At 41.2% G+C, this 15318-nt stretch overlaps 1 protein-coding gene across 1 annotated transcript in view; it reads left to right on the plus strand.

Annotated features, from left to right (window-relative positions):
* The window catches only part of LOC142139871 (uncharacterized), a 481886-nt gene that overhangs the window by 141159 nt on the left and 325409 nt on the right, over positions 1 to 15318 (plus strand). Inside the window, exons 40-42 of the mRNA XM_075197730.1 lie at positions 11041 to 11184; positions 13028 to 13157; positions 14830 to 15004. Of these exons, the coding sequence (XP_075053831.1) occupies positions 11041 to 11184; positions 13028 to 13157; positions 14830 to 15004 (449 nt within the window). The remainder of the gene's footprint in view (positions 1 to 11040; positions 11185 to 13027; positions 13158 to 14829; positions 15005 to 15318) is intronic.

Raw genomic sequence — 15318 nt, forward strand, 5'->3', positions numbered from 1 at the left:
TCACCACAATATATATAATAAGAAAACCATCAACTTGTTTGATTCGCACCAATAAATGTACCTGGACTGCGTAGAGGAGTGGGTCACCACAATATATTAAAAACCCTGAACTTTTATGAATCGCACCAATAAATGTACCTGGACTGCGTAGAGGAGTGGGTCACCACAATATATATAATAAGAAAACCATCAACTTGTTTGATTCGCACCACCAATAAATGTACCTGGACTGCGTAGAGGAGTGGGTCACCACAATATATTAAAAACCCTGAACTTTTATGAATCGCACCAATAAATGTACCTGGACTGCGTAGAGGAGTGGGTCACCACAATATATATTAAAAACCCTGAACTTTTATGATTCGCACCAATAAATGTACCTGGACTGCCTAGAGGAGTGGGTCACCACAATATATATAATAAGAAAACCATCAACTTGTATGATTCGCACCAATAAATGTACCTGGACTGCGTAGAGGAGTGGGTCACCACAATATATATTAAAAACCCTGAACTTTTATGAATCGCACCAATAAATGTACCTGGACTGCGTAGAGGAGTGGGTCACCACAATATATATAATAAGAAAACCATCAACTTGTTTGATTCGCACCAATAAATGTACCTGGACTGCGTAGAGGAGTGGGTCACCACAATATATTAAAAACCCTGAACTTTTATGAATCGCACCAATAAATGTACCTGGACTGCCTAGAGGAGTGGGCACTGGGCACCACAATAAAATATATAAAAAACCTTCAACAGGTCTGCATTACACTACACATACGGCTGCTCCTCCATCCTCTCCATCATATACATGTTGGAGTTTTAGCGTGTGACAACCTCTTGTTTTTGATAATGTCAGTGCATTTTGAATATTTTTCAATTTGCCCCACACCACTGAATGTACTTTATCTATGATACGCATCTATCTATCTTGACTGCGTAGTGTGGTGGCCCCGGTACACAATTTGGTACCGAGGCCACAATATAATTAAAAAACCCTCCACGTGTCAGAATTCCACCAAACAAGTATCTGGACTGCGTAGTGGGGTGGCCCCGGTACCCAATTTGATACCGGGGCCACAATAAAATAAATACACCCTCCACGTGTCAGAATTCCACCAAACAAGTATCTGGACTGCGTAGTGGGGTGGCCCCGGTACCCAATTTGATACCGGGGCCACAATAAAATAAATACACCCTCCACGTGTCAGAATTCCACCAAACAAGTATCTGGACTGCGTAGTGGGGTGGCCCCGGTACCCAATTTGATACCGGGGCCACAATAAAGTAAATACACCCTCCACGTGTCAGAATTCCACCAAACAAGTATCTGGACTGCATAGTGGGGTGGCCCCGGTACCCAATTTGATACCGGGGCCACAATAAAACAAATACACCCTCCACGTGTCAGAATTCCACCAAACAAGTATCTGGACTGCGTAGTGGGGTGGCCCCGGTACCCAATTTGATACCGGGGCCACAATACCTCCTCCAAACATGGTACAGACAATTCGTCATTGAGATCCCATCAAGTATGTTAAAGACAGACAGGGTCCAAGTGTTATTGGTTGACTTTGTAAACCAAAAAACTGTCCCTGTTGCACATAGTCGTGCAATGAAGACTGACTTTTTCATTTAAAGGCACCATCTTTCAAGTGTAGTGTTTGTAAGTCTAAGTCATATTATACTTTTGGTAAAATTGGTTTATTTTGTTCCTCTTTATGGTAACTACTAATAGAATTAAAGTATTAAATAGAAGCGGCAGTTCCTCTTTATGGTAATTAGTAATAGAATTAAAGTATTAAATAGAATTAAAGTATGAAATAGAATTAAAGTATTAAATAGAATTAAAGTATGAAATAGAATTAAAGTATTAAATAGAATTAAAGTATTAAATAGAGTGGTATAGAGTTGTAGTATGGTATAGATAGAGTGGTCCCCACAATATAATAATAAAACCCTCAACTGGTCTGAATTCCACCAAACAAGTATCTGGACTGCGTAGTGTGGTGGCCCCGGTACACAATTTGGTACCGAGGCCACAATATAATTAAAAAATTGGGCATCAACTGTCACCGTTGTTTAATATCTGATACACCTAAATATGGACTGCACAGTGGAGTGGCCCCGGTAGTAAATTTGGTGCCGGGGCCACAATACCTCCTCCAACTTCCAAGTGTAGTGTTTATAAAGACAGACAGCGTCGAAGTGTTATTAGTTGACTTTCTTAACCCTAAAATTGTCCCTGTTGCAAATATTCGTGCAATGGACAGTTACTTTTTTATTGAAAGACTCAAGCTTTCAAGTGTAGTGTTTATAAAATATAAACAACAATACAGTAGTTTTAGAGCACGTCAATACCTCTTGTTTTAAATTATGACACGGCATTTTACTTTTGGTTTAATTTCTTGAATTTTTTTAAATTTGGTTTTACTTTTTGAACATGGCAAACGACTGTTGATTGGTCATATAATGCAAAAAAAAAAGTTCCAAGATGGAATTGTCCTTGGGCCCTCACACCCACCCTTATGTTGTTGAAATAGGACATGCACACTTTAACAAACCAATCATTTCAGCGACAGGGCCTACTAAACAACTTTGGCTGAAATGATTGGTTTGTTTGGGCCCCCACACCAAAAAAGCTATTCATCTCTCCCTGTACAGACTAAACAGGCTCTACTGAGGCAAGATGTCGTCCTCATCCTCAACCTCTGATTCCTCTCCCCCTACAGTGTGTACTTCCTCCTCATCACACATTATCAATTTGTCCCCGCTGGACTCCACAACCACAGGTCCCTCTGTAGTATCTGGAGGGCATTGCTGTACTTCATTGAGGAATTGATTATTCATTTTTATAAACATCATTTTTTCAACGTTGTGAGGAAGCAACCTCCTTCGCCGCTCACTGACCAGGTTCCCCGCTGCACTAAAAACTCTTTCTGAGTACACACTGGAGGGGGGACAACTCAGGTAAAATAGAGCCAGTTTGTACAGGGGCTTCCAAACTGCCTTTTTTTCCTGCCAGTAACAATATGGACTGTCTGATATGTCTACTTGGATGGTGTCAGCAAAGTAATCATCCACAATTTTTTCTATTGTGACAGCATCCAATGCAGCGAGAGTAGACATGTCTGCAATGGTTGGCAGGTCCTTCAGTCCGGACCAGATGTTATCAGCATCCCCGCCAGTGCCTCTTTTGGGAAAACTGAGCTTTTTCCTCGCAGCCATAGATGTGGAAGAAAATGAGGGTGGAGCTGTTGGCATGTCACGGTCCTCTTCAGAGGACAATCTCCTGACCAGCAGGTCTTTGCACCGCTGTAGACTTGTGTCCGCCGGAAACAGAGACACAACATACGCTTTAAACCGAGGATCGAGCACGGTGGCCAGAATGTATTCCTCTGACTTTAAAAGAGTGACCACCCTCGGATCCTGGCAAAGCGTACGAAGGGCTACATCCACAAGAGCTACATGCTTGGTGTAATCGCAATGGTTTACCAGCTCCTCCCTCACTTTCTCCAGCTGCTTCTGCAACAGCCTGATCAGGGGAATGACCTGACTCAAGCTGGCAGTGTCGGAACTAACTTCTCGTGTGGCAAGTTCAAATGGCTGCAGAACCTTGCACAACACGGAAATCAGTCTCCACTGCGCTTGACTGAGGCGCATCTCCACTCCTTTGCCTATGTCGTAGGTGGCTGTGTAGGCCTGAATGGCCTTTTGCTGCTCCTCCATCCTCTGCAGCATATAGAGGGTGGAGTTCCAGCGCGTCACAACCTCTTGTTTGAGGTGATGGCAGGGCAGGTTCATGCTTTTTTGATGTGCCTCTAGTCTGCGGTAGGCACTGGCTGAATGCCGAAAGTGTCCAGCAATTTTGCGCGCCACCGCAAGCATCTCCTGCACACCCCTGTCACTCTTGAGGTAATGCTGCACCACCAAATTAATGGTGTGGGCAAAACATGGGACGTGCTGGAAATTGCCCATATTTAATGCCCGCACAATGTTACTGGCATTGTCTGACACCACAAATCCCCATGAGAGTCTAAGTGGGGTAAGCCACTGGGAGATAATTTCCCTCATTTTCTCTAATATGTTGTCAGCGTTGTGCCTCTTATTAAAGCCTGTAATACACAATGTTGCCTGCCTTTGCATGAGCAGCCATTTTGTAGATGCTGCTACTGATGCAGCTGTTGCTGTTGCTGCGGAAGGGGATGCATCTACCCAGTGGGCTGTCACAGTCATATAGTCCTTCGTTTGCCCAGAACCACTTGTCCACATGTCCGTGGTTAAGTGGACAGTGGGTACAACCGCATTTTTAAGAGCACTGAGGACACTTGATCGTACTTCTCTGTACATTTTTGGTATCGCCTGCCTAGTGAAGTGGAATCTCGAGGGGATTTGGTACCGGGGACACAATACCTCCATCAACCCTCTAAATCCCACTCCACTGATGGCGGACACCGGGCGCACGTCTAACACCAACATTGCAGTTACAGCCGCAGTTATACGCTTTGCAATAGGGTGACTACTATCGTATTTTGTGGTCATGGCAAACGACTGTTGGACGGTCAATTGTTTTGTGAAAGACTTAGCGGTCTTACGACTTCCCCTCTGGGAAGATGACCGACTAACAGCAGCAACAGCAGCAGTGGCAGTAGTAGGCGTACCGCTGCAGGATTTCTCGGATGAATCCCGTATTGAGGAGGACTCAGTCTGGCTGCTGACTTGGGCTGCAGGACTGAATCTGATGGAGATTGTGGAGGAAGTTGACGAGGAGGGTGTTGCTGGTGTGTATCCAACTGGACCACGGGATTTAGGTGTCCCTGTACCGATGAGGGTCCTAGCCCCAGTTCCTGAACTAACCACTGAACTATGAAGGTTATTCAGGTGACGTATAAGGGAGGATGTTCCTAGGTGGGCAAGATCCTTACCCCTGCTTATTTGAGCTTTACATAAGCTACATATGGCCATACATTGGTTGTCTGGATTTGGATAAAAATAACTCCAGACCGAAGAGGTGCATTTTTTGGTCTTCTGACCTTGCATGACGATGGGCTTTTTCATCCCATGGACATCAGCTGTTTCCCCCCCTGGTGCCTCATTTACAATAACCACATCACCATCCTCATCATCAAGTTCCTCCACAGCGCCAGCTACATCATCAATAGCCTCCTCCCGAGCCACCTCTTCCCGTACAGTGATGGGAAGGTCAGGCTTGACAACCACCAACATCCTTGGACTCGCCTTGTGGATTTGTGATAATTTCTCTTTAGAAGGCAGAGTTGTTTGCTGTTTTGTTGCTGACAGCATAACTCTCTTCAATTTTTTGTAGGGGGGGAGGAGGAGGAGGGCTAAGATCCGTGGGTGAAGCTGAACCACTAGTCATGAACACGGGCCAGGGCCTAAGCCGTTCCTTGCCACTCCGTGTCGTAAATGGCATATTGGCAACTTTACGTTTCTCCTCAGATGATTTTAAGTTTCTCTTTTTGCTACTTTTTCTTAACTTTGGCTTTTTGGATTTTACATGCCCGGTACTACGAGATTGGGCATCGGGCTTGGAAGATGACATTGATGGCATTTCATCGTCTATGTCATGACTAGTGGCAGCAGCTTCAGCATTAGGAGGAAGTGGGTCTTGATCTTTCCCTACTTTATCCTCCAAATTTTTGGTCTCCATTATATGTAGCACAAGATACTGCAGAATGTGTGAACTTGGTAATATTGCAGTACCAATGGACTTATACTGCTGTATTGGTTTTGCAAATTTGGTTATAATTATTATATATTTTTTTTTTTTTAAATTTTTTATTTTTTTTTACTTTTTTTTTATTTTTAAAAAACTTGGGAATAGTGGGGAAATAACTATGCCCTTAGAAGCACAGAGCACAGGACACAGCACCACTGGACTGAACAGTACACGGCACAGGACCCAGCAGCACTACGGAACTCAGCAGGACAGAGCACAGGACACAGCACCACTGGACTGATACTGCAGAATGTGTGAACTTTGTAATATTGCAGTACCAATGGACTTATACTGCTGGATTGGTTTTGCAAATTTGGTTATAATTATTATATATTTTTTTATTTTTTTAAATTTTTTATTTTTTTTTACTTTTTTTTTATTTTTTAAAAACTTGGGAATAATGGGGAAATAACTATGCCCTTAGAAGCACAGAGCACAGGACACAGCACCACTGGACTGAACAGGACACGGCACAGGACCCAGCAGCACTACGGAACTCAGCAGGACAGAGCACAGGACACAGCACCACTGGACTGATACTGCAGAATGTGTAAACTTTGTAATATTGCAGTACCACTGGACTTTTACTGCTGAATGTGTGAACTTGGTAATATTGCAGTACCAATGGGCTTATACTGCAGGATTGGTTGTGCAAATTTTGTGGTAATTAAAAAAAATTAAAGTAGTTTTTGGTATTTTTTTAAAAAACTTTTTTTTATTTTTTTAAACACAGGGGAATATTGGGGAAATAACTATGCCCTTAGAAGCACAGAGCACAGGACACAGCACCACTGGACTGAACAGGACACAGCACAGGACCCAGCAGCACCACTGACCTCAGAAGGACAGAGCACAGCACACAGCACCACTGGACTGATACTGCAGAACACAGCACAGCACAGCACAGCACAGCACAGCACAGCACAGCACAGCACAGCACAGAACTAAACAGCACAGCACAGAACTAAACAGCACAGCACGAGATCTACCAGGACAGAGGACCACCTAACACACCCTCCCTCTACCCTGATCAATGCCCGAGTGAAGATGGCGGCGACTAGCGGGGAATTTATAGGATCCGAGTATCGCGAGATCCGACAACGGGATTATGAGTCAGAGCCTCAGTTTCACATTTGAATTTGGCGCCAATACCCGGATCTGTCTCGGATCCGACTCGGATCCGCAACGTTCGGGTGGGCTCGGATTTCATAAATCCGAGTGCGCTCATCCCTAATTTAAATTAAATTTAAAAAAAATCACCTAAAATACTGCTTGGTTTAGCCTCCTTTATATCACAAGAGTGGAGCTACTTCAGGTTTGTCTTTACTACCTATGGGACTTTTGTATGCTTTAAGGTTTTTGTTTAACATTTAGCAAAATGGCAAAATCCTCCTGGAAATGCATTTCCCTGCTAAAGTGTAACTCTATAGGATGAGACCAGACCAGTGTCGGACTGGGGCCTGAAGGGCCCACCGGGGGACTGCAACGATAGGGACCCACCAGAGGGGATGTGGTCAGCCATCATAGAGGCGTGACCAAACACTAGAGGGGGAGGGGTCTGCCCACGATGGACAGCTAGCACCATAGTGTAGTATATAAATAATAGTGTGTATATAAAGAGTACACAGTCTTGACCTGCCCCTTATATTGGGCAGCACAGTCACCAAAAATCGGGATTGTCCCACTAGACCAGGCTTGGCTAACCTGTGGCACTCCAGGTGTTGTGAAACTACAAGCTTCAGCATGCTTTGCCAATATATAGCAGCTTATTGCTGGAAGGGTATGCTGGGACTTGTAGTTTCACAGCACTTGGAATGCCACAGGTTAGCCAAGCCTGCACTAGACTCAGAACATTTGACAGACTGTCCTACCTGTTCTTGTCACTTTTACCACCTGTGGCTGCTGGTTTCTTTAGTTGCGGCTTGTATGGATCTTGGAATGTTGGGGGCCCTATTTGGAAAAGGTAATGGGTACATTTAGAAAATTCCAACCAGCCCCGGCATTAAATCAATAGGACCCACGATTAATACTTAGGCCTTCCTCCAGCCCCAATATTAAAGTAATAGTATTCCCATTTAATAAACCTATTTCCCTTCCTCCAGACAGCCCCTGCAATAAGTTAATCGCATTTACGTATAATAAATATACCTATTTCCTGCAACCGTCACTGCCATTAAATAATTCATATTTAATAAATTGACCTCATACTCCTCAAACTCAGCCCCACATTCAATTAATAGCCCCTAAACCACCCCATCTTAAATTAATAGTCCCCACTATAAAATTAAATTGCCCCACCTTCATCCTACAAACAAAATAGCACCCATCATTTAGCCACCACCTACCACACACACATTACTTTGCCACAAGCCCACTGTGCCATCACACACACATTACTGTGCCCCTTAATCACCATACCGTGCCTCCTTATGATCACACTGTGCCCTCCATGCTGCTTTTGCCCCCACCCATCATCAGCCTGTGCCATGCTGCTTTAGTTCCCCTTCACCCTGTGCCATGCTGCTCTGGCTCCCCTTCACACTGTGCCATACTGCTCTGGCCCCCCTTCACACTCTGCCATACTGCTCTGGCTCCCCTTCACACTGTGCCATGCTGCTCTGGCCCCCCTTCACACACTGACATGCTGTCTTTGCCACTTTTCACTCTCTGCCATGCTCGCTCTTCACTTTGCGCCATGCTCCCCCTTCACTCTGTTCCCCCCCCCCCCCCTGCTTCCATTCCTTCACTTACCTTTTCTATTGGCTTCTTTCTTCTCTTCTTCCCGACTCCTGTCTGCGGTGCTCCTCACTGAACGTCGGGCGTGACGACGTCACACCAGAAATTCAGTGTGAACGGAGCAGAGAGGAGTCGGGGAGCGCCGCGGTCACGTGAGTATTCTTTTTTTTTTTTTTACATTTTCCGTTCCCCCCCACCAATGAAGAGGGAAGTGATCAGGGTCGGGGCCTACCAGAGGGATTTCCCGGTCCAGTGGTGGCCCCGTCCGACCCTGGATCAGACCAGCTTTTTGCTAGTGTTTTTGTAAGTGTTTTGCATATAATATGAAAATACCTGTGCACCGTTCTGTAAAGTAAAGAGCGCCGTCAAAATTTCTCACTTTTTTCCATTTAAAAAATCTTGCTCTGCAAAATAAAATGTCACTAATACACAGATCCTCAAAGCTAGTGCATTGGTGTGCTTATTTCATATATTGAAAGTAATACCCTCTCAAGACTTGTCCAGTGGTTTAGTGCAAATTCCCGCTCCTCCACTAACGTTGCCATATTGCGCTACAAACCCATGGACTTGGTGGAATTTTAAGTTATTCAAATCAAGGCCCAAAGCACCACCAAAGAGAACTTACATTGTGTCTAGGCCATCGTCTTCATCTAGTGGGGGCTAGGCGCTCGTTATGCACCCACATGCAAATTCAAGTGTTTGTTTTCTCGGACAAGATTATATAAATGAAATTCAAGGCGTAAAGAATGCTAATTTACAGAAGTGCTTCCTGTTTATTTAAGGGGGCATTTTTCCACCCACAAGAGTTTTATTTGTTTGTTTTTTTAACAAATTTTAATAGGATTTTGGGAAAAAATTATTAATGTAGGAGGAAAGGGTACAAAACAGAAGGAGGTGCAGGAGATAGTTACATAGGGGTTAACAGTGTGTATAACCTAAATAAAAAAATATTATACAATCCCCTAGACATATTCACACCATAAGACAGAAGAAAGAGCACAGTTGGGATACATAATGTATGCCCGTACTGTTAATGAGAGAGCAGGAGCAAATACTAGAACATACTTGCCAACCTTTTTAAAGTTCTTTCCAGGAGATCCCAGGCAGGGGGGCGTGGTTGGAGGGTGGGAAGGGCGGGGCGCGGTGAATTGCGTCATTTTGGCCCCGCCCCCCGCAACAAAATGCCGTTATTGTCGCGGGGTATTCCAGAGGGCAGTAGCAATCAATATATAATTTGAAAGCTTTGAATCTATGTTGACCCAAATTTTCATATTTTTAGGGGAGGGGTAGTATCTGCCTGTACTTTCATAGTGACACCTTTTGTGCCTTATAGGTTCACTTAATATGGGAATATGCACTTCTAGGCATTTAAACAAGAACCTTCAAACATATAACAGTGAAATAATAATAAATAATAAAGACAGTCACACTGTCTCCTAAAATTAGACTAACTAAACTAAGCAGTATTTTAGGATTGAAATTAATATTAATGTTTTCACTATCCATTATGTGCATTTCCAATTGGACTCACAATCCTGCAAAAGTATGTGAAGATGTACGCGCAAGGTGTAAAAACAAACGCACATTTGCACAACATGAATAGCTTTGCTCACCCGCATCTTTTGCCCTTTTACAAATTCTGTTTACTGTATCTACCAACTTTATTAAAGGTTAGATCTGCGCTAAAGCCTTAACAACCAATCATATGTTTGCTATTTATTTAACCTGTACTAGACATCATCCCCCAGGAGGTGTATTTATTAGCAATACTCAGAAGTAACAACATTTTGGGGCTAGTCCCTATTCCTTCCAACGCTTGACCTCTTACTACCAAAATTACTTTTTCTTCTCACAGATTTCTAGTTTCTCCACCTCTAGCTCTGCTCGTTCCTTACTTTTTCATGCTTTTTCTCATCCCCCCCTCTTACAATCTGACAGGCTCTGTTTTCTTTCTAAGCTGTCTCCCATTTTTTTATGTCACATCTGCAATTTATTTATTACTGCTTGTTATTATTACTATAATAGCGGAGGTATTCTGGGCTGGATGGAATCTGGTGCAGGGCCCCAGTAAAACACAAGGCCCCGTGCAGTGGTACCCCCTTCCAGGTGGCTCTGCTCCCTTGCTTTGTCCTGTTCACCCCCCTTCCTATGATTATTGGGTCAACTTCTGATGGCCACCACATTTTAAAACAATTGTAAAAATAGTCCTTTTAGTGGAAGAAAAAGCTTCTACAGCCACCCGCTACCCAGAGGCTGACCCCGAAAATGTGAAGGTGCAAATGCAGAGGTCAATTTTTGTACTTTCGTAAATGATCCTCACTTGACTGTGGATGTGAGATGGATCTCCACCAAAATATGGCGTGCATAGACCAATTTCTGAAAGATTTTTTGACTATGCAGAGTTTTGATTTTTATGAAAGGTAATATAGCACAGTTCATACTCCTATAGATAATGTAGAAATTATGGGGGGAAGTGTGATTTATGAAGATTGTGTATTTTCCATAAATAAAATATTGCTATAATGTGAAACTGTTGCTAATTTACTTATTGTACACAGATTGGTGACTCTGAAATCCACTATGGTTATGAGTACCAAGGGTCAGCTGAGCATATTCTCATCACACCACTAACTGAACGGATCTTTCTAAGTGTTATGGGTGCAGTGACTGCTGGAATTGATGCCTTGTGTATAGGACCACAGGTAATCTTCAATGAAATGATTACGCTTTGTCATTGACTAGCCATTGAAATAGTCTCATGAAAAAAGATTTTTTAGATGAACTAACAAAAGTGGAACCACTAATTAATGCCACCTAAAAACAGTAATCTAAACAGATATTGACATTTTGGGGCAGGGTTCGCTGGGGGTCAGTGTTAGTAACAGGTACTCCCTGTAATATAAATTTAACTACAGACTATTTCTTTTATCGTGAGTTTTATTTTATCACTTGGCTTCATAATGTATAGTATACAATATGCAATATATCTATCAGCTAATTTGTATACTAGATATTTTTTGTATTATGCCTGATTATTTACTGTATTGACTTATTTCCTTAATTGTTGGATGTATTCACAGTGCCTTCCTTATTTGTTATATGTAAGTACTATACCTAATAACTTTTAAATGTCTATGTGAATGATGTGCTTACTCACCAATTTGAATTTTATATGAATGTTCAATAAATCAATATGATTTATAATTTGGTTTGGAAGCTGTAGCGGTTGGGTTCTTTCATGTTGTCTTGCAGTGCAGGTTATATATATTGATCCACTGAGCTCCCCCATAGAATTATTAATAAAATGATTAACTATACAGCTACTAAAACACCCGTGATTTAATAGGCATTTGGACTTTGTATTTCTGAGTGGTTTGTATAAAGAGATGCATGCTTTCTCTTTTACATTATTATCATAGACTTGTATGGCGCCACAGTGCTTTCTCTTTTAAATTATTATCATCGACTTGTACGGCGCCACAGTGCTCCGCAGTGCCGTACAGTAGGGAAAACAGTACATACATAAAACAAGGACATACAAGGCAGACAAAATAACTGCAGACATGAAAACAAAGGGTATGGAGGACCCTGCTTATTAAAGTGCTTACATTCTAAGTGGAAGACGGCACAGCAAATGTGACTTAAAGTGGAGATTGTGACAAATGTGAGGGTGTATAAGTGTTAATAGTATTATCAGGGATAAGGTAAGCTCGTGTCTAAAGATTTTAAAGCCTGATTGAGCGTAGTAGGGAATTCCATAAGTAGATTTCTTTTTTTTGTCATATTTGAAGTACACATGCACTCATATAAAGTAAGCTATAAAGTAGAGAATTTGTGACAGATGGTGACTCAAATTGAATTTCACAGCAGAGCAGTCCATTGTGCAGAGCTGGGAGTTTTGGTGATACACTCTCGTACCGCGTTTGCTTCCCCATTCTGCTGAATGGCAATCTGCACTATATTTGTAAAATTCCATATTCCATGTCTCAGAACATTCTAGGCTATAAATAGGGCTGAGACAATGACGGTGACAATTCACCCTACTCTGTGTTGTGGTTGGGTTACAACAAGGAAGAAGGTAGAACAGAAATGGTAGCGGGAAGTGAGCACAGAACACATATGGCCAATTTCCGCAGGAAACGTGTGAAATTCCCAGATGCGGATTGAGGCAAATATTCTGCAGAACAGTTTTGAAAATTTCACTCATCAGATATAAAGCATTGAAACTTACTAACTACACTGTATGGTATCATGTTGGATATATGAGAGAGTACCAATATTTTTGAGGCCAATGCTGGAACAATTCCAAGTATATACCAGTCCAAAAAGAGGGACCGTTTTGAATGAAATATTGACAGTAAGATTTAGGGCATCAAATACCATAGATCATAGTCTAATATCAGAGCACAGTTAAATTAACTTAAGTTTTAAATGTGCTTCTTCAGTATTACAAATGGGTATTTTTTAAATAATGTCTCTGACACCTTTCTAAAACCAAGGGTCTATGGATGTTTCTGTTGATGTATTTTGAATTTTATTCACTAGGCCTCAGGAAAAAAGTCTACCATCCGGGAATTAGCACTTGCACTAGGAAAGCCTCTTTTCTGTTTTAACTGCACAAAGACTTCAGATCCCAGAATTCTGCAAGACATCTGTAAAGGACTTGCTGCTGCAGGTACAGTCCTTTCTATTCCATAGCTTATCCTAAAAAGACTGTAACCCCAATGTTTTCTTTGCTTACCCCATTGTACCAGCTGTGAGCTCAGGGCGTGGTTTCTTTCACTCCACTCTCATAATTTTGGTTCGTTCCATAACTGGCTATGTCACTTAATGACATCTTACCCCAACACCCCAATGATGTCACACATAATTTTCCCCATGGCCCTCACTGAAGTAATTGTAATGAGAGAAAACAATCACTTTGGTAAAAAAAACCAGTAGAACTTCTACATATAGGGAACAGTGGCAACTGTACTAAATAGTGAGCTCTACCAACACCATTATAGTTACTAAAGTCCTATTATATTTTTATACATCTGTTCTTTAATATTTATATGACAAACAGAAAGGAAAAATAAAAAAATATAAACTTAGGGTCCCTTTAAATTTAGGGCAATCGAAAAGTCATAAGAAATGAATTGTTTTATTCTGTAAATGTAACTGGTTTACATAGAACCAGTACACCTTAACCAGTTATAATTTGAAAGACAAGAGAAATAGCTTGAAACACACTATTGTCTTTAGCAGTAAATCTTGTGTAACAATCCTGGCCATTGTTAATATGAAGGATTACATTAATCTATGCAGGATGTGTTTCCAGCAAAGGCCATGTCCATGGGCTAATTTGTAAATTCTGCTGCTACAGTGATTTAATGTTAAAGGGAATCCTTTCTATTATTGTAATATAATTTCAATTAGCTGTTACAGTACTACAAATAAGTCTTGTGGACATGTTGGCAGCTGCGGGGCGAGAGTGCAGATGAAATCTCTTCATAATAAAATAACATTTTAGATTGAACATGGAGGTTGTGTCGTGCTAATTGTGTACAGTGCATATCTGATTATCATGGAAGCACACAGAGAAAGCAGATGGTAATTTCAAAATGACTGTGATGGTCACTAGGATTAATCAAGCAGAGTTTGGGTTATTTAATTTTATTTGCACCAGGAAGAATTTTAAGCGGATTTCATTTTCAAGTCATGTGCAGAATCTAGCAATGAAAAACCTAATTGCATTTCGCTTTAACAAATTCTGGTAGATGTAATATTCCAAAATAAGAGGATGGATTATAATAGCACTGCTAGTTTAAAATTAAATTGTACGGAGGCATATTAATTCACTTCTGACTTACAAAGAGCTTCTTTTTTTTAACCTCTACTTCTGCTACTTCTATTTTTGTTTGTACTGTTTATTTTTTTTAAAAACACAAATAAATTGGGCAGATACACTTAGGTATTCAACAAGGAGCGGATGTACAGATATGTCTATTAATGAATATGGGTCTCAGTCCACTCTGCCCTAACAGACAATACACTGCAGGATACGTCCAATACATTTGTGGAATATAAAGTCACAAAAGAACCCACACAAAAAACTATTCAGTAAATGTCACCCGTTAATAATATAATTGTCATTAATAATGATACATTAAAAATAAGGTTTTTTTCCCCATAAAATAGATTTATTATGATGATAAGAATGTCTACTGTACATAAAATGCATTTGTACAGTTGCTCCTGATTGCAAACACATTTTCTAGCATGTATACGCAACCGTCATCATTAATAATCGGCACTTAATTTCATATTTTGGAACAATTAGTAAATTTTTTGCTCTTGTTTTTCAGGAGCCTGGGTCTGCATAAATGGACTTGAACAGTTATCTCAGCACAACCTTTCGTTACTAGCTCAATTGATTACTCAGATTCAGTCAGCAAAGCATGCTGGGAAAGAAAAAGTCACTTTGCAGTTGGAAGAAGTCCCTTTAAACACAGCAGGCACATGCATTGCAATCATTAAAAGGTATGAAAGCTTAATTTTGTCTACTAATTGGGCTCATTTCAGTGATTGCTTTCACTTGAAGACATCACAGAAGACGACATTTGGCAATTACTGTGACTAGTACAGAGTTATAGCACTAACAATCACTGTTACCAGTTATATATCCATATTAATCTCTGTGTATTATAAATAAGAGCACACACACTGTAAAAATGGTTCAGTTCATGTAGTTATACTATATAATTAGCATCCATTCATAGTGTTCATTTTCACACCATTATATTGGCCTTTCATTATAACAATGGTTGGAGAAGTATTCATAATGAACAATGGGA

Source organism: Mixophyes fleayi, chromosome 2 (assembly GCF_038048845.1).
Source record: "Mixophyes fleayi isolate aMixFle1 chromosome 2, aMixFle1.hap1, whole genome shotgun sequence".
NCBI lineage: Eukaryota > Metazoa > Chordata > Amphibia > Anura > Limnodynastidae > Mixophyes > Mixophyes fleayi.